General features: G+C 37.9%; 1 protein-coding gene and 1 pseudogene across 1 annotated transcript in view; both read right to left on the reverse strand.

Moving 5' to 3' along the window:
• Positions 1-18,880, reverse strand: part of Nufip1 (nuclear FMR1 interacting protein 1) — a 39,297-nt gene that overhangs the window by 19,791 nt on the left and 626 nt on the right. Inside the window, exons 2-6 of the mRNA XM_048341339.1 lie at positions 16,149-16,231; positions 13,719-13,817; positions 12,095-12,157; positions 11,414-11,490; positions 2,338-2,430 (exon numbers count right to left, since the gene is read on the reverse strand). Of these exons, the coding sequence (XP_048197296.1) occupies positions 2,338-2,430; positions 11,414-11,490; positions 12,095-12,157; positions 13,719-13,817; positions 16,149-16,231 (415 nt within the window). The remainder of the gene's footprint in view (positions 1-2,337; positions 2,431-11,413; positions 11,491-12,094; positions 12,158-13,718; positions 13,818-16,148; positions 16,232-18,880) is intronic.
• LOC125348074 lies at positions 12,434-13,236 on the reverse strand (annotated as a pseudogene).

Here is an 18,880-nt window from a genome sequence, read left to right on the forward strand (position 1 = left end):
CCCAGCAAGCATGAGGCCCTGGGTTTGATTCCTCGGTACCACATGCACAGAAAAAGCTGGAAGTGGCACTGTGGCTCAAGAGGTAGAGTGCTAGCCTTGAGTAAAAAGGAAGCCAGGAACAGTGCTCAGGCCCCGAGTCCAAAGGCCCAGAACTGTCAAAAAAAAAAAAGAAATTAGAAAAAGAACTAACTTCATGGTTACAGACTGATAAGGAGAGGGCTTAAGAGAGCTTGGTGAGGTAAGGACATTCTATATAAATGATGTAGAGGTCATGCAATGTGTAGAGGAAGGTGTACATATATAAAATTTATATATATGCACACATATATATTACATATGCAGATAAAATTTCACAGTGTACATTTAAGATTGGAAATATATAACCTTGGGCTGGGAATGTGGCTTAGTAGTAGAGTGCTTGCCTAGCATGCATGAAGCCCTGACTTTGATTCTTCAGTACCACATAAACAGAAAGAGCCAGAAGTGGCGCTGTTGTTCAAGTGGTACAGAGCTAGCCTTAAGCAAAAGAAGCTCAGGGGCAGTGCCCAGGCTCTGAGTTCAAGCCCCACACTGGCAAAAAAAAAAAAAAAGAAATATATAATCTTTAACCCCAGCAAATCTACTTCGAGGAATACATCTACAGAACACTTTAATGAACTATTATGTAACAGCAACTTTGTACCAGTAAAAGACTGGTAAGAATTTAAATGTCTGTGTGGGAATCTGGTTGAAAAAGAAAACAAAAAATACCACAGTCTATCCTTTAGTTTCCAACACATCCTTAAAGCAAGGGGATTATTGTAGATTACAATGGGGGGCAATCTCCAAGATAATTTTTTAGTGTTGAAGAAAGCAAGATGCAGAATAGTGTCAACAAAGGTTGGAAAAAAGACTTAGCCATGTGCTATACTGACTGAGGATCTCTGGAAGAAGACAATTTAGCTGAGAGACAAAGGTTCAAGGAACTTTCACTATCTTAACAACAACAAAAACAACAACAAAAGAGACAACTCCTCTGATAGGAGATAATACTCATTTTAAGCAATAATTAAACTTTCTTAAAAGTGAAAAAGTTACAGATGCAAAGGCTTCAGAATTGGGAATGAAGAAACTTTAACTAGGAATGTGGCTTAGTAGTAGAGTGCTTGCCTAGCATGCATGAAGCCTTGTATTCCTCAGTACCATATAAACAGAAAAAGCCAAAAGTGGCACTGTGGCTCAAGTGGTAGAGTGCTAGCCTTACACAAAACAGAGACAGTGCCCAGGTCCTGAGTTCAAGCCCCAGGACTGGTAACAAAACAAAACAAAAAACTTAAGATCTGTTTCTGTTACTTTACTTACTTATAAATGTATTGCCACCCTATTTCATTGTTAGTGGGAATGTAAACTGATTCATCCACTCTGGAAAACGGTATGGAGATTTCTCAGAAGGCTAAATATAGAGCTCCCCTATGACACAGCAGCCCCACTTTGGGGCATCTACCCAAAAGACTACAAACAAGAACACACTAAAGCCACCAGCACAACAATGTTCATCACAGCACAATTTGTCATAGCTAAAATATGGAACCAACCCAGATGCCCCTCAGTAGACAAATGGATCAGGAAAATGGGGTACATATACACAATGGAATTTTGTGCCTCTATCAAACAGAATGACATTGCCCCATTTGTAAGGAAATGGAAGAACTTGGAAAAAATTATACTAAGTGAAGTGAGCCAGACCCAAAGAAACATGGATATGGTCTCCCTCATAGGGAATAATAAGCACAGGTTTAGGCTAGTCACAGCTGAGGATCACAAGAGCCCAATAGCTATCTATGCCCTTATGAACGCATAAGATGATGCTAAGTAAAATGAACTCCATGTTATGGAAACAAGTGTTATATCACTGTTGTAATTACTTTCAACATGCAATGTGAAACCGTAGCTTCTATTGTTGATAATCCTCTTGTATCCCCTTCCTGTGGTTGTACCCACGCTATTACTGTATCTCATCTGAGTACCCTGGATACTGTATATACTGGTATTAGAACTAGGGAAGTGAAAGGTAATATCAAAATTGAGAGACAAAGGATAAAAAGACAAAGGACTCCAAAAACAATACTTGGTATAAACCAACTGAACAACTCATGAGGGGAGAGGGAAAGGGGGAGGGAGAGGGGGGAATGAGGGAAGAGGTAACAAATAGTACAAGAAATGTACCCATGGCCTAATGTATGAAACTGTAAAACAATAAAAAAAATTAAAAAAGTAAATTTAAAAAAATCTTAAAATAAAAAAATGTATTGTCCGTTACATCAAGCCTTGAGATTTGTGAAGTTCTATAAAACTTACCCATACTGTATTGTCGTCAACACTTCTCCCCTCCTTTCCTTCTCAAGTTTTAACTTTTTCTTCTTTTCAATATTAGCCAGAGTTGGATAGTTTCTAGAAAATAATGAAAGTTAATTATAAAAGGGTTTTTAAAGTAAAGCTTTAAGCTATTTAGTAACTAAAGGTGCTAACAATCTAGCAACTAAATTTAGCAATTTTTGTTAAACAACCAACATTACCACATAAACTAATACCAATTCACAATAGATACGCTTTACCAGATCAGCTTATATCAAAAATGAAATAAAATATGTCATATAATTTGCTCAAACTGATATAATGTAATTGGCAAGTACCCTCATATACTTGAGGGAATAACAAGTCTATTGAGTAACTTTTGCAAATGCATGCGAGGTTTACTCAAAGTCACTGAGACAGTTCTCAAAAAACAATCTACCAAAAAAAACTACCAGGAAGGGTAAGAAAAGTAGATAAACAGCAATAACTACGACAAAAATATTAACAATATAAATACCCAAGAGTACAGAATTGGGGGGATAGAAAGGACTGTATCAAAATGGAAAAATCCAGAAAGAAAAGAACATGAAAGACATTGGTCTTAAATTGGCCTATTAATACAGAAAGCAAGCTTCAGTGTTCTAAGTAGAAAAAACAATACAAACTAACACCACAGAAAGTGTGATATTCATACATATTTGTAATTATGTAATATATTTATAGGCAATGGCCCAGAAAGAGAGGTTCTGGCCAAAATGTGCCTTGTGAGATACTTTCTCATATGAGAAAGTCTGTATTTAATTCAGCAAGTAAAGGGAAGCCACTGAAAGTTATAAACAGAGAGACATGTACAAGACTGTGATTAAGATTAGATCTTGTAGTAATGTGCAAGATAAATTGCTTTCTTTGTTTTGTGGCACAGATTGTAAGGAGAGCAGGCCCTAAATTCTGATGATAAGGGAGATAGACCTTTGGAGGTAAAACATGAAAGGAGAGAACACTGCTGTCACTAATCAGCCTGACTATTCATCAGAGGAAAGTTTGAGAAACATTAACTGTGTTCTGCCATTGTTTCTAAGACACTTCTCCAGTTTCACCTCTTAAGAAAAAAACAAAAAACAAAAACCTACATAACTAGCTCGAATAGCACAGACAATATGAAGCCCATGGGTTAGCCACGCTGGAAGAGAAGAAAGGAAATGACATTGGGTAGTGGTGAAGTAATCAGGGAAAAGGCAATGAATTTCAATAAGGACAGTGCAAAGCAATATACCCAGCCAAGAAAAACAACCTCTATAAACAAAAGATGATGAATGTTCAAGCTATAAATAAACCTAAAAGGAAAGGATCAAGGTCATACAAGATTTAAAAAAATCTGCCAGCCAGCCAATAACATACAAGTATACTTCTAAAAACAAACACAATCTAAGGTTATATGAAGTAGACTCTGACACTAGTACCACTGTGAAAAGCTCTGTGATACTCAAAGTGGCCAGACATTCTCAGGGCACTGTGTCAGTGTGGTGGAAACAAAATGACAAGGAAAAATAATACTTGGAAGGGATTCAGAAGAGTCTCAAAGATGATTAAGACGGAGAAGAATAAAACCTCTGAATAAAGATGCAAGGAACTATTTGCAGCCTCTGAAAGAGGATAAGAAGTGACAATAAAATAAGTCTTAGAGGGAGAATGGTAGCCAGCTGTACCCAATCTAAAGACGGAACATGCAGAAGTAACAATGATAAGAAAGAAGTAATCTTTTTCACCAGCCCCACAGCAGTGGCCATGGAACTTAAGAGGCACTCAAGCTCCTTCACAAGATACGTGATCAAGATCACGTATCTACCCTACCATTGTTTTCACTTATTTTTGTTCTGAATCTGCAAACTATTAACATGGTGAACCACAGGTTAAACAATATGATTTGGTATTTCACAATTCGCTTGACTTGAGTCTATCATGTTTAGGTAAGCAGATACACTACATATGTGCTTTTCAATGTAAAGGATTTAAACTTTTTTTTTTTATAGCTAATGGATTTTAGGCAAGATATAAAGGAGTTTCCTAAATAAAACACTAAGGTCTTGGAGAAACACCTTTGGAAGAAGTCTCTTTAAAAAACAGCAAATTTTCTCTTTCTGGTAGGTTAAATTATCATGCTCCTGCAGGTAAAGAAGCTCTTTATGTTCCTTCCAAAATTGCAAAATTTCAAGTTTCAGCACTGAAATGAGTCAAATTCTCTTCCAAAATTTATACTGTTCTCATATATGCAGAGCCTAGAGACTACAGAGAAAATAAATATACTAAAAATCAAAATTGTCTCTCAGAAAGAGAACCAGAGAACACAACTACAATCAAGAGCCCCTCTTCACCAACATAAAACTGATACAAGGAAGAGTAAGGAAAAGGAGATGTGGCTTGAGGGGCAGAGGGACGGCCGTGAGCACAAAAGCCAAGTGAGACTGTGAGACCAAGTTCAAGCCACAGTACTGGCACACATAAAACAAAACAAAAAACCCTTGGAAACTGAGTTACTTTATCTTGAAGTTTGGGTGAAAGAGTATGAATACGTCAAAATAGATTGTCAATATGTATGAAAATGAAACCATGAAATCTGTTGAAATTGTATTAGGAAGGGGGAAGAAAATAAGAGAGACCACAACAGGAGAGATTTATTGGAACACATTGTGTACCTGCCTGAGAATGTCACAGTGAAATTCCTCCTTACATAGCTAAGGTTTGTGAATAAAAAGTTAAAATAAGGGCTTTGGGAATGTATAGAACTCAGGTTAATAAAACACTCTTTGAAATAATAAGACTACTAGAGGAAAAACTTTAAGTTATATCTTATATTGCATAATAAGGTACAGATATATCATCTCAGTATTTCCTATTAGGGAGTGGATGTTAAAAAGGTACAAAGGGGCTGGGAATATGGCCTAGTGGCAAGAGTGCTTGCCTCCTACACATGAAGCTCTCGGTTCGATTCCCCAGCACCACGGCCAGAAGGGGCGCAGTGGCTCAGGTAGCAGAGTGCTAGCCTTGAGCGGGAAGAAGCCAGGGACAGTGCTCAGGCCGAGTCCAAGGCCCAGGACTGGCCAAAAAAAAAAAAAAAAAGGTACAAAGACTCATGACAAGCGATATTTCACAGCTGGCTTCTCTGTATTTTGATCTATCTGCTAATATCACTTTTCTCCCCATACTTCTATCTTTCCTCTATCCTGAGGGATAGGTCTTGACACCAAATCTTTTTTTCTTTTCTTTCATTTCACATCCCCTCTTTGAGTTTCCTGTAGCTAGCTATAGCTTAAGTGACTAGCCTTCAGTACAACAAAACTGTGCCTGCCATTATCTCCACAGGTTCCACCCTACTCATTCTCAAATGATTAACCATTTATTTGCTTTTCATCTAGGCCAATCTTCTATAACTACAATCCCTCTTTATTCTCACCAAAACAGTGCTTCAACACACCTATGCCACTACTTTTAAAGTCTTTCTGAACTTCAAAAAGATGTTGCTTTATTACAGAGCAGATAGCCTCTGTTCTTTAATCTAAATGAATCTGAGATACAAATCAAAAGGATTTTCTGAGCCAAAGTGAATACTGAAATAAGTATTACAAAATTATGCCATCTAGTGGTCATACTGTGAAGTATGGTCTACTTTCTGAAAGCCAGTCTACACGCTCCACTAATTCCTTAATGCCAATATAGCACATGTAACTCTCAGCTGTTTCATTTTGGGCAGGTTAAAAGAAAATTTTACAGTTTGGGAGGGCTGGGGTGATTTTGTTTTGATTGGGTAGGATCTTGCTAACATTTTTCTGGCTGCTGGCTTTGGCTTCTACCTCCCAAGTCTATTCTTACCTAGTTTTGGTGACTTTGCCAGAGACAGCAAATGTTTGCTTTTTAAAATACAAAACATTTACTTCTAATTTTCAAGCTAAACTAACAGCAAAAAGTTATTCAAGGATATCTTAATTTTCACTAAAATACATTCAAAAGTTGCTGATATTTGTTACTAGCAGAAAGTCAAATGAGTCTTCATATCAGGAGTTTTTTATATGAACATATACTACCTAAACTAGTTTTTATTTTAAGTATTAATACTGCTTAAATTTCTCAAGCTAGTAGAAATATTTCCTTTTAGCCACTTGTTGCATGGAACCACATAAAAGTAGTGTTCACATTCACACAGGAAATTACTACTTAAGAAAACAAATAGACATCAATCGGGTTTGTCTCAGGAGTCTGTTCTCTATCATGAGACCTTGATGTTTTACACAAAAAAAGGGAAGGAAGGAAGGGAGGGAGGGAGGGAGGGAGGGAGGGAGGGAGGGAGGAAGGAAGGAAGGAAGGAAGGAAGGAAGGAAGGAAGGAAGGAAGGAAGGAAGGAAGGAAGGAAGGAAGGAAGGAAGGACAGCAGTTACTGGGTACCAGTGCCTCATGTCTGTAATCTAAGCTACTTAGGAAGCTGAGATCTGAGGATCACAGTTCAAAGTCAGCCTAGACAGGAAAGTCTGAGATTCTTATCTACAAATAACCAGAGGACTGGAAATGGAGCTGTGGCTCAGGGACAGTCCCCAGGCCCTGAGTTCAAGCCCTAAGACTAGCAAAAAAATAAAATAAAACTCACAGCAGTTTAGGTACTATTAGTCATATTATTGATTTCCAGCCATAATTGTTAATCAGATTAACACACACAAACTTCCCTAAAGATTTCGCAAGATTTCTCCAATCACTTTATAGTATACCAAAGTAGACTTTTGCCCATAATTTTTTAAAGTAAAAAAAAAATAAGTAAACAGTAAAAAGCCAGGAGCCAGTGGCTCATGCATGTAATCCTAGTTACTCAGGAAGCTGAGATCTGAGGACCATGGTTCAAAGCCAGCCCAGGCAGTAAAGTCCGTGAGACTCGTATCTCCAATAAACTACTCAGACAAAGCCAAAGTGCCACTGTGGCTTAGTGGTAGAGTGTTGAACTTGAGCACAAAGAGGCTCAGGGACAATACACAGCTCTGAGTTCAAGCCCCAGTAATAAACCAACAAATAAATAATAATAACAGTAATTCAACTGTTTACATATACTAACATTTATAAGCCTCCCACAATACTAGGACACAACAGTACATAAGCAACCATGTAAAAGATGTTCTATTGCCTTCAAGGCTTATAATGTATTCAAGAAGTTAAAAACTGATAGACCAATAAAAGACATCTATGCTAAGTAGAGGAGGGATATAGTATTTAAAAATATGGGAGACCAGGACTAGGCATATGGCTTAGTGGTAGAGTACTTGCCTCATACACATGAAGTTCTGAGTCCAATTCCTCAGCACCACAAATATAGAAAAAGCCAGAAGTGGTGTTGTGGCTCAAGTGGTAGAGTACTAGCCTTGAGCAAAAAGAAGCCAAGGACAGTGCTCAGGCCCTGAGTCCAAGCCCCAGGACTGGCAAAAAAAATATGGGAGACATTCCTCCAGGGAGATGAAAAAACACATCCCCAAAGGCAGCAAGATTTTTGCTGGGCAAAGAATAATGAGTAGAATTTGAAGGTGAAAAACGTTAAGATTTTCTAAGAATATATGAGTTATCATAAATAACAAGTCTGACTAGGACCAGAAGCTCCTATAAGTAAAACATGCTGAAATAAGCTCTATCATGGATGGCCATGAAAGTAAGTGGCTGACCTTGCACTAAGGTAAAGGACACTGGAAATCTGGAGGTTAAAAAGGTGCTGACTGAACATCTAAGAGCAAACACTTCTATAGCAGTATCTTGTGTGCTACAGCAAAGACTAGCCCACATTACTGAATACTGTAACCAGTTTCAAAGAACTTTGTTTTCATCAGCATTTTAGCTAGCCAAGAGAAAATCAGCTGTTTTAGATTTTACACTCCATACTCATCTCTCTAACAAGTAAGTACACACAAAACTCTATTTTCCACTACAAAACAATCAATACAAACAATAAGCCTAAGCTTCTCATTAGCCATGCCAATTCCTAAGGTCAAATCACACTGTTAAATATACACCTGCCAGGGTACTTACCAATGATGTGGTTTTCTAGAACAGAACCTAGCAACTGAGCCAGAACGAAGATTTGGCGAAGTAGGTAGGATGAAGAACAGTGAGTAAGGGAGCTTGAGATACTGACAAGAGTAGCTGAAGTTAGCCATGTTAGGGAGAGCAGACAGAAGGGAGTTGACAACAAAAAGTGGTTAGAGTTAGGGAATGGAAAGCCTTAACCGGTCCAGACCAGTTGGAAGTGACAGTGAGAGCTGGTAGATGGGTGAGAAGTTATGTCCAACTTGACAATACAGAGGGTAGCCAGGAAACTAAAAGGCTGAAACTGCATAGTGAGGGACACTGGAAATCTGAATGTAAAAAGGTCTTCAGTGGATTCAAAGTGCACATACGTCCACTGCAGCATCGAATGTGCCAGGGACCAGCACAAAGGTTACCTCCCATTGTTAAGAATCACAGGGCTGAGTGTAAGAATTGAAGAAAATAGTACAGACAGATGGAAAAAATACAAGGACAAAGGTTGAGGAATCGCCTGGAATACACATCAAGGAGACACTATACACTTCACAAAAACAGTCCTTTTGTTGTTTTATTTGACCTTTCCATAGCAATCTACACAACCCTCCTTACTGCTTTAAGTGAACTAGAAATCTGGGAGATTTACCAAGAGTTAAGTTTACTTATACGATTTCTTAGTTATCATATAGATTTTGTTGACTACTGACCACTGTTATTTCTCTACGAGCAATTAAACATTTAGAAAAGGGATTGGGACCATTGAATCACAACAGTCTCTAGCTGACCAAAGTTAAGTAGCAGAGAAAAAAATAGGGTCTTGGGGCTGGGAATATGGCCTAGTGGCAAGAGTGCTTGCCTCATATACATGAAGCCCTGGGTTCGATTCCCCAGCACCACATATATAGAAAATGGCCAGAAGTGGTGCTGTGGCTCAAGTGGCAGAGTGGTAGCCTTGAGCAAAAAGAATCCAGGGACAGTGCTCAGGCCCTGAGTTCAAGGCCCAGGACTGGCAAAAAAAAAATGAGTATTTACACAAAAAAATAGGGTCTTAACAGGACATTTCCATCCCATCTAAGATACAATCTTGTCTACGGCCATACCACCCTGAATGTGCCCGATCTCGTCTAAGATACAATCTTCACTGACAGTTCTCAAAACTTCGTCTGTGTTTATTCCTATAGGAAGAAAAAGATACAACCAATAGGCAAAAACAAAAATGAAAAGTAAAGCTAAGCAACAAAAAAGATACTCAGGGAGTGGTATCTTCAGGGGAAAAAAATACTGGACCTGTAAAGAAGCACCATGGGAAGTAAGGAGCTTCATATCCAGTAAATGAAAATTCGTCACTAAATTAAACTATCTCATGGTCTAAACTCTGCCTTCTAAGTTTGACCCTGCAGCCATCCTTATCATTGCCCAAGCTGAGTCTTCTTTTCACACATTCACCCTTTAACAGTAATTCAATCAACAGATATATGTTTCTCATATGGTAAATTCTTGGTACCATGCAAAATTCAGCAGAATCACAGACATCTAAGACTATGGCGAATTATAGTATACGAAAAAGGATGAAGTTGTACTAAAAAGCTATGTACTTATAAAAAAAGGTTGTTTGATCCAGGGACTGACAGATAATTGGAGTTTAAACCAACTATCATATCACTAACCACAATATTTAGTTCAGTTGACTTTTTAGCATGATTGACTCCTTAGCATGATTTTCTCAGTAAATAAAGTTCATTTTGTTACAGACTAATAGTCTGGTAGGAATGCAATACAAGAAATGAAGAGTAAGACGATAGTAATGAGCCAGGTGACTGCTGCAATCTTGTTCGCTGCTTTGTAGGGAACAGAATGTTATATGTTCAGCATATAATGGTCATCTGACAATTCTGTGTCAAAAATAGAATAAATAAACAATAATTATAGTTTTGGTAGGTCCTGGGATTTGATCTCTGCACATGGGCACTGTCCCTGAGCTTTTGTACTCAAGGCTAGCAGTCTACCACTTGAGCTACAGCTCCAGTTCCACCTTTTTTTTTTGGTGGTTAATTGGACATAAAAGTCTTACAGATTTTTCTACCCGGGCTGGCTTCGAACTATGATACTCAGATCTCAGCAAGGGTTACAGGCATGAGCCACAAGCACCTAGCTAAATAATACATCTTAAAATAAAATTACCTAGCCATTATTGTGTCAATCACTAACCATCACTAACCAAGTGGGCAACATATACTAGCTCCCCTCAAAGAGTAGAATGTAATAGCATCAAAACAGATTTGTCATTTATATACAGTTCATATTAACGCTCCCCCAAAACTATGTTCAATATATAAAAATGTAGCTTACAGTCCCGTGCCACAGTACCAAAATTAGAAGGGAATCGACTTTCCGCCAATAAAAATTATATTTTTAATACATGATAACACATACAGGGCCCAATGCATTTACACACAAACTGACTAAAGGAGATTATACTTGAATCCAAAGGCCTAACTCGCTTGAACAACGAAAGTACTATTTACAAAAACAAATAATATGAAGTAGAAACATATTTTTGGAGTGTTGGGAGAAGTGGGGGGTCACAAGAGTGGAGGGAGGAAGGGTAAGTGAGCAAATGTAGTTATATTCAAAGTACATTATGTAAAACATGAATTATGTAATTTGATGGTAGAGACAGGAGGGGGAAAATGAAGGAGAATTATAAAAGAGTTGAAGGCCAAGATGCACTGTACTTATAAACTGACTTATGGAATTGTAACCCCTTTGTACAACTACTAAACAGCAACAACAATAAAAATAAAATTGTATTTTTAAACCATCGAGTAGAAATTTTCTAAATGTTGCTATGTACCAATTCTGAAGAAAGAAAAAAATCAGCACCAATCATTTCCAGTTAAAGGTTTGCAACACTAAGAAAGGCCAATTTCAAATTTCCCTTTTGGTATTTTACATTAGGATGCAACTGGTCATGATTCTGAAGTGCTCAACCTTGCCACAGTAAAAGAAAGTTGTTTCTCAGCTCTTTACTCACTTTCTTCTTTCTTCCCTCCACCTTGCAATCTCCTCTGGTGTGTCTAACTTGATCTTCTTCATCCCAGGAGCATGCATCTAGGGGAAAAAGCCTACTGAACATCAGAAGTATAGTGTATGCTCTAGATTATGTGGATGACTCTGAAGCCAACAGGAAGTTTACAGCAGAAAAAAAAATAAAACTAAGGAGCCAGTATTTTCCAAGAGTATTATGATTATTCCTTTAAAGGGAAAGGAATGATTTCATGTATTTAACTTAATGCTAATGATAGGTGAATAGGATTAATATAATTTTGGTTACAGAAGGTGCCTAAAATTATTTTTCCCAATTTACACTGAATACTGAAACGAATGACTTGCCAACCAAAATTGAGGGTAGGAGCTAAAATACTGAGTAGACATGCCAATTTCAAGTAACATAGCACAGAATTAGTCAATAATCTCCAGTGAAAGAATCAATTTTGAGACCTCAGATAAATCACTTTTTTAAACTATTAAATGGCACTAATATTGACTTACCTGGTATAGTTCTTTGGATAAGATTAAATAAGAGATGTGACACTCCCTTACAAAGTACTCCATTATTGCTATTAGTCTACACAAATAAAGAAATGTGAAGGTAATATATCATAAGAAGAGCATTTGCCCCTCCCCAAAACAGTTAAAAAACATAAAAACTTACATTTCTCCAGTGGAACTGTACAATCTTCTCATGTGCACTAAAAGAGCAACCCGCTTCAGGACACTGCAAGGTTTTTGTTTTTGTTTAAAAAAAAAAAGACAATTTAATGTTTCCTACATTATATTTACTTACTGTTCATACATAGATAAGTTCTGTCATGTACACAGTTTTTCCATCTTTTATGGTATTTTCACTCGACAACAAAGATGGCTCCAAAATAAGTCTGTCTCTACTTAGGGTAATTGAAACGAAGTGGGGCCCCGGCTCTTTTTTTTTTTTTTTTTCCTTTACCAAGGTTTTATTTTTCATCAGAGGTGTAAGGGTAACAGTTTTAATGGTACCATTTTTACTATCATAATAGCTATGTTAGCAGTGGAAAAAGGCACAAGGAGGTTGGTTTAGATCAGGCACATATCCCGTGGTCATCAGAGTTTTGCTTTCTGGGATAAAAGTTCACGATCGCATTCATGCACTCATCAGACAGCCATCTTCCCTGGAGGGTAGTGCATTCTTCAGCATTAAGGGCATGGAGCTTTTCTTTCTCATTAGATCTGATTAACTCTTTGGAAATTCTCATGGCATTTGGGGGTAATTTTGCATATTCTTTCAGCTGGTCCAAACTTCTTTCTGGAACATGCTTTCAGGAAAAACTTCAGTGACAAGGCCTTGGGCACATGCCTCTCTTGCTGTTAACTTCTTCCCCCAAATAAGCATCTCAGCCACCTTGGCCGGGCCCATTATCTTCGGGAAAGGATAAGAGGAGCACCCCTCCGCAGTCTGGCCCAGGTGACTAAATGGAGTATGAAAGGTTGCCTGATCTGATACATACACAGCATCAAACAGCCCAAGAAGGGTGACGGGGATTCCCACAGCTGGACCATTTACCACTGCAACCAGAGGCTTAGGAAAATCTAAAAAAAAGTCTACAAATTCCCTCAGTAAAATACGGCACCACTTTTGGCTACCTCCTCTATTCCACCTGGGGGAATCTTGGTAAAGTTAGTTAAATCATTTCCACTGCTGTAATAGTCACCATTTCCTGTTATAACAGTAATGGCTATATTGAGATGGGAAACATTCTCACTGTAAACAGCACAGTAATACACCTCACTTATTTCTCCACTTGAATGAAAGCACAGCATCAGCAGCCTGTAAAATGTTTTTGATTTTTTTTTAAGCTTTAACTATTTTTCTTACAGCAGGGTTTTGCTAAGCATCCCAGGCTGGCCTTGAACTCATGAGCTTCCAATTCAGCTTCCTGAGTGCTAAGATTACAGGAGTACACCACTACACTCCAGTATTTAAAATTTGTACCATCTTTAAAAGAAATGAGCTAATATTAGTGTGGTTATGGTCAAGGAAGGTATAAAGAAAAAGAATTCACAAAGATGCAGAGGGCACAAGGAGAGACCTGGCACTCTTACCAGGCATCAGAGGTGTACAAACACAAAGAGCTGCCTTGATCTCCTTTGCTGCCATCCTACTTTTCCCTACAGCAGTAGGTCCCCACCCTCAAAATCCAAACTCTAGGCTTGCTCCCATTGGTCAAATCATCAAGCAACTCTATGAAAACTATAAACCATACAGAAAAGCTGATAATTTCAGGAGAAGCAAGAATACCTACTTTTGTATGTTCAGACATGTGGGTGTCATACTTTTCTTGATTTTTAAAACCACGATCACAGGTATCACAAAAAAAGTGAAAAACTGGCTCCTTTCTTTTCTGATAATAAAAACAAAGAGCATTAGACTTTGGTGAAAACTTTGGTCAGCAGTAAAAACAGAACTCTCCTTCTAGAAACAATTTTTATTTTTTGTATAGCCCTTATATGTGGAAGAAACTTCTGGATATATTTCCAAGATTTCTGTTGTTGTTGCTGTTTTCCTTTTGTCTTGTTTGTTAATTTGTCTTTGGGAGGGTGGGGGAGCCCAGAAAAGGTAGGACAGAGGGTGACTACAGCAGTGGTACTCACTAGACACTATGTGGAAAATGAACTATACACTTGTGGGTAGGGATGGGAGGCAAAAACTGGGAGAGAGCTCGAGAAGGGATGACATGGTTTTCAAAGAGAAATGTACTCATTACCTGACTTAAGTAATAGTAATCCTCTGTACATCATCTCTACAATAACAATAACATATTTTTTCAAAAATTCAACCCCCAGCTTATTAGGATCTTTGGAATAAATAACTGGCTCTATTTTTTTAAGAGAGAGATGCAGTGATTGTTGTTGCTTTCTTACAACTGCATCATGATCAATAAAAGTGGTTTTCATTAAAAAAAAAGAGAGAGATGGATTCTGTTTATTTTTAGCAAAATATCTGCATAAACCAGGCACAACTAAAATCATTTTCTTAAAAATTCACAATTTGCTATTTTCATAAACATAAACATAAAACAAGAAATATTATTACTAGAGTATATACTATATATAGGAAACAGTTTTTTAATACTAAGGTTGTTAATAAGCTACGTATATACAATATTGTTAATATAAGTTGCTTTTTAAGATATTCAACTTTTCATGTCAAAATGAAGAACAACAACTCTATACACTCACCTTATTCTAAACTAATATTACATATACTGTACACTTCAAATTTGAAAGCTTAGGTATATAAGCTAAACTTGAATAAAGGCAGCCTATTTAAACAGATTTAGATTTGTGAAGCATAATGAAGAATATTCAACATTAAAAAAACAAAAACCTTTCATGCCATGCCCTATAGCCTGCCTGCAATCCTAGCTATTCAAGAAGTTGAGATCTGGGCTGGGAATATGGCCTAGTGGTAGAGTGCTTGCCTCACATACATGAAGCCCTGGGTTTGATTCCTCAGCACCACATATATAGAAAAAGTCTAAGAAGTTGAGATCTGAGGACTGAGGTTTAAAGCCTGCCAAGGCAGGAAAGTCTATGAGACTCTTATCTCTAATTAACCACAAAAAATTCAGAAGTGGAACTCTAGTTCCTGTGGTAGTGCACTAATCCAGAGCAAAAAAGATCACTGATAGCGGCCAGGCCCTGAGTTCAAGCCCCAAGACTAACACACACACACACACACACACACACACACACACACACACACACCCCACACACACACACAAATAATCCAGAAACTTTCATAAAAATGATGAATCCATGGCTAGGAATGAGGTTTGGTGGTGGAGTGCTTGCCTTGCATGCATGAAGACTTGGGTTCGATTCCTCAGTACCACATAAACAGAAAAGGCCAGAAGTGGCACTAAGGCTCAAGTGGTAGAGTGCTAGCCTTGAGTAAAAGAAGCTCAGGGACAGTACACCCACACCCTGAATTCAAGCCCCAGGACTGGGGGGGAGGTGAGGGAGACAAATCCTATTGAAAAATAATTGATAGCAGTAAACTAAGATAAACAACAAATGTAACAAAAAGTCTGTCTGAATCTCAAACACTTTTTTGCACACAGTAAGACTAAATATAAACTATTTCCAAGTAGAAGCACTAAATTATCTGAATTTAACACAAAAAAGAATTAGAAGAATTGCTTTTTTTTTGGCTACAGAGATATATGTTCCTTCTATGTTAAAAAGAAAAAAAAGGAAAATAAATGGTCTGTGTCATTATAGTTTGTTCTAAGTCCATGCTGTATTAAGAAAAAACTTGGGACTTCTATCCTTCTCCCAGAACCCCACCCCTCACCTGCCCATATGCCACTGATTTTAAAAACTTAGCTGAGTTTAATAACATTTACATTTATTGATAATCAGTTCTCAACTACTTTTATTCCTGATTCTGTACTGAAACAGCCAATGTTTTCTTTTTCCCAACTCCTCAAAATGATTTTCTTAAAGTTTTTCTTTATAGCTAAAATCTGTAAAAAAAAAAAAAATTCTTTATGTAACCATAACCCTTCCATATATCACCTTCATAATAACAACAAAAACTTTAAAAAAAATCCTACTATAGTAGAGTTCCATTATCTCAGTAACAAAGATAGCTAAAAACATAGATACTTTAAAATATGATACAATAACATAAGAACCAAAGTTCACATTTAACAGTATTTTAGAAATACCTTTTTCTTCTGTTTTTTATTGGGAGAGAAATTGACGTCTGTAAATTTGGCACCATATTTTCGTGGAAAATAAGTATTCTTAACTAGAAAACAAAGAGATCCATTAAATTTTGTAATTGTACAATTATTTAAAATTTTATTTACCATATCATAGCATAGATACTTGAGTAAAAGCACTAGTAAACTATCCCCTTTAGGAAGAATGGTTAAAAAAAAAAAAACCTAGCATGGGTAGCTTACACCTATAATCTGAGCTACTTAGGAGGTTGAGATCTGGGGATGGCTCACTGGGTAGGAAAGTCCATGAGACTTTTATCTCCAACTAGCAACTAGAAAATCAAAAGTGGCACTGTGATTCAAAGTGGTAGAGCACTAGCCTTGAGCAAAAGAGCTCACGGACAGTACCCAGGCCCTGAGTTCAAGCCCCAAGACTGATAAAATGAAACAAAGCAAAACAAAAAACCTAGCATCAATGACTACATTAAGTATTTTTCAAATGAAGAAATGTAAGTGAGATTATGTGTCCATTGATGCTTAGGTACAAGAATGGACACTATAACCCAATCAAATTACTTTAGCTATTTCAAATACTAGGAATGTTATCAGTAAATCCTCTTTCATCTAGATTACTGTGCCAGTCTCCTGGACTGTCTTGAATCCCTAAACCCTTTCAATAGACCCTGCATAGTGACACCACAAAAATAATTCTGCTGTCTTGTTATAGCCCAGAGCCAATATCTACAAATGGCTCCTAAAGTCCTTTCATGAGATTTCAGTTTTTACCCTGCCGTTCCTTCATATCTTCCACCAGAACTCTGCAGTCTCCAAAACTCACCTCTAACTATGTAAGCATCCATTCTCAAATTCTACTACTCCCAAGACACTTCTTCCAAAATCTTTTTCCAATTTCCCCTAAACCCCAAATTGCTTTTTAAATGCCTTTATCATCCATCATGCTGTACTATGACTTACAGAACCTATCTCATCTGACTTAGTCAAATTAGTATTCGTAACATCCTGCACACAGTAAGTACTGGTTTTGTGGATTCAAGTGAATGGAAACTGGACCTTAAATAGTTGGATATATACATATGTGCCTGCAGACCCAAACTCACAACTCTAGTCACAAATTTCCACATGAAAGCATAGTTTAATAGCTAGCAAGTAGCTAACTGCCTATTTGGAATCTCTACTTGATCTAAACATACTCCAAACTCAATCTTGGTCTTTCAAAACTACTCCATTCACATTCTTCCTTATCTCAATAACAACTCAATCTTTCTAGCTATTTGGAAAAAAAACTAACAACAGAAACCTACCCCCTTTGTTATCCATGTGTCCTCTTTATCTCACACCTCGCATCCTAAGCCTTGATAAATCATTTTGACTGTGTCACCCCACATATCCACTAGTATCTCTCACTTGACAATTCCAATAGCTTCCTAACTGGTCTCACTTTCATTCAATTTCAGCTGCCAGAGTAATCTTTTACAGTGGTGGGGAACCTTTTTTTCTCTGCCCAAGAGCACTTGGATATTTACATCATTACATGCCATACTCAATTATCAGTACAGGCAGACAGGTCTCTGGCAGTCATCTACAACAAGCAAATGTGCCTGCCCCTTCAGGTATCAAGTGATTTTTGTGGACTTGACAGGGTTGGGGAATTAAAAGGTTTCCTAACCTTGCTAAAACAAAACAAAACAAAAAACCTAAATCAGATGGGTAGAACTCCTCTGTACTACCCACCTCACAACAGTACAAATCCAAGTCCCATGATCTACAAGGACCTACCTACCAATCTGCCCTCTCACCCAATCTTCTACAGCTGCACCCCAGGACCAGTTTTGTTTTGTTTTGTTTTGTTTGGCCACTCTAGCTTCTATTCTGACTTACAGCCTTTTCACTGGGACTTCTGTTTCCTTGCTCACTCAGGTGTAAACATAGTTCTGATCTCTCACCTCTCTGAAGTCTGTACTCAAATGTCACTTTCCTTATGTGACAATAATATTCAAAATTGCACTAGTTTCTCCTTTATCTCTCCATAGAATTCATTTCCCTCCTTTTTTTTGTTTTACTTTTTGTTTTGTTTTTGTTTGTTTGGAGGCCGGATCTTGCTATGTACCCCTAGGATGCCTTTAAACTCCTGTCTCAGCCTGCAGTGTGCTGGGATTACAATCATGCCTTACCATGTCCGACATGCACCTTCTATCACATACTTTTACTTGCCTAATTGTCTTCCCACTCTCGGATGTTAAATTCCATCAAGATAAGGATCATCTATAAAGCTAAGCCTCACACCTGTAGTCCTAGCTACTCAAAGAGTCTGAGAACTGAGGATCAGGGTTGCAAGCTGGCCAATTAACTAAAAGAAAAAGCGGGCTGTGAATGTGGCTTGGCGACAGAGTGCTTGCCGAGCACACATGAAGCCCTGGGTTCGATTCCTTAGCACCACGTAAACAGAAAACGCTGGAAGGTGCTGTGGTGCAAGTGGTTGAGCAAAAAGAAGACAGGGGCAGTGCCCAGGCCCTGAGCTCAAGCCCCAGAACTTGGAATGAAAGAGAAGGAAAAAAGAGAAAGCGGGACGTGGAGCTGTGTGGCTCAAGTGGCAAAGCAGCCTTGAGCAAAAGAAGCTAAGGGGCAGCACCCAGGCCCTGAGTTGAAGCCCCAAGACTGGCATTAAAAAAAATGTGTGTGTGTGTGTGTGTGTGTGTGTGTGTGTGTGTGTGTGT

This window comes from Perognathus longimembris, chromosome 3 (assembly GCF_023159225.1).
Source record: "Perognathus longimembris pacificus isolate PPM17 chromosome 3, ASM2315922v1, whole genome shotgun sequence".
Taxonomy (NCBI): domain Eukaryota; kingdom Metazoa; phylum Chordata; class Mammalia; order Rodentia; family Heteromyidae; genus Perognathus; species Perognathus longimembris.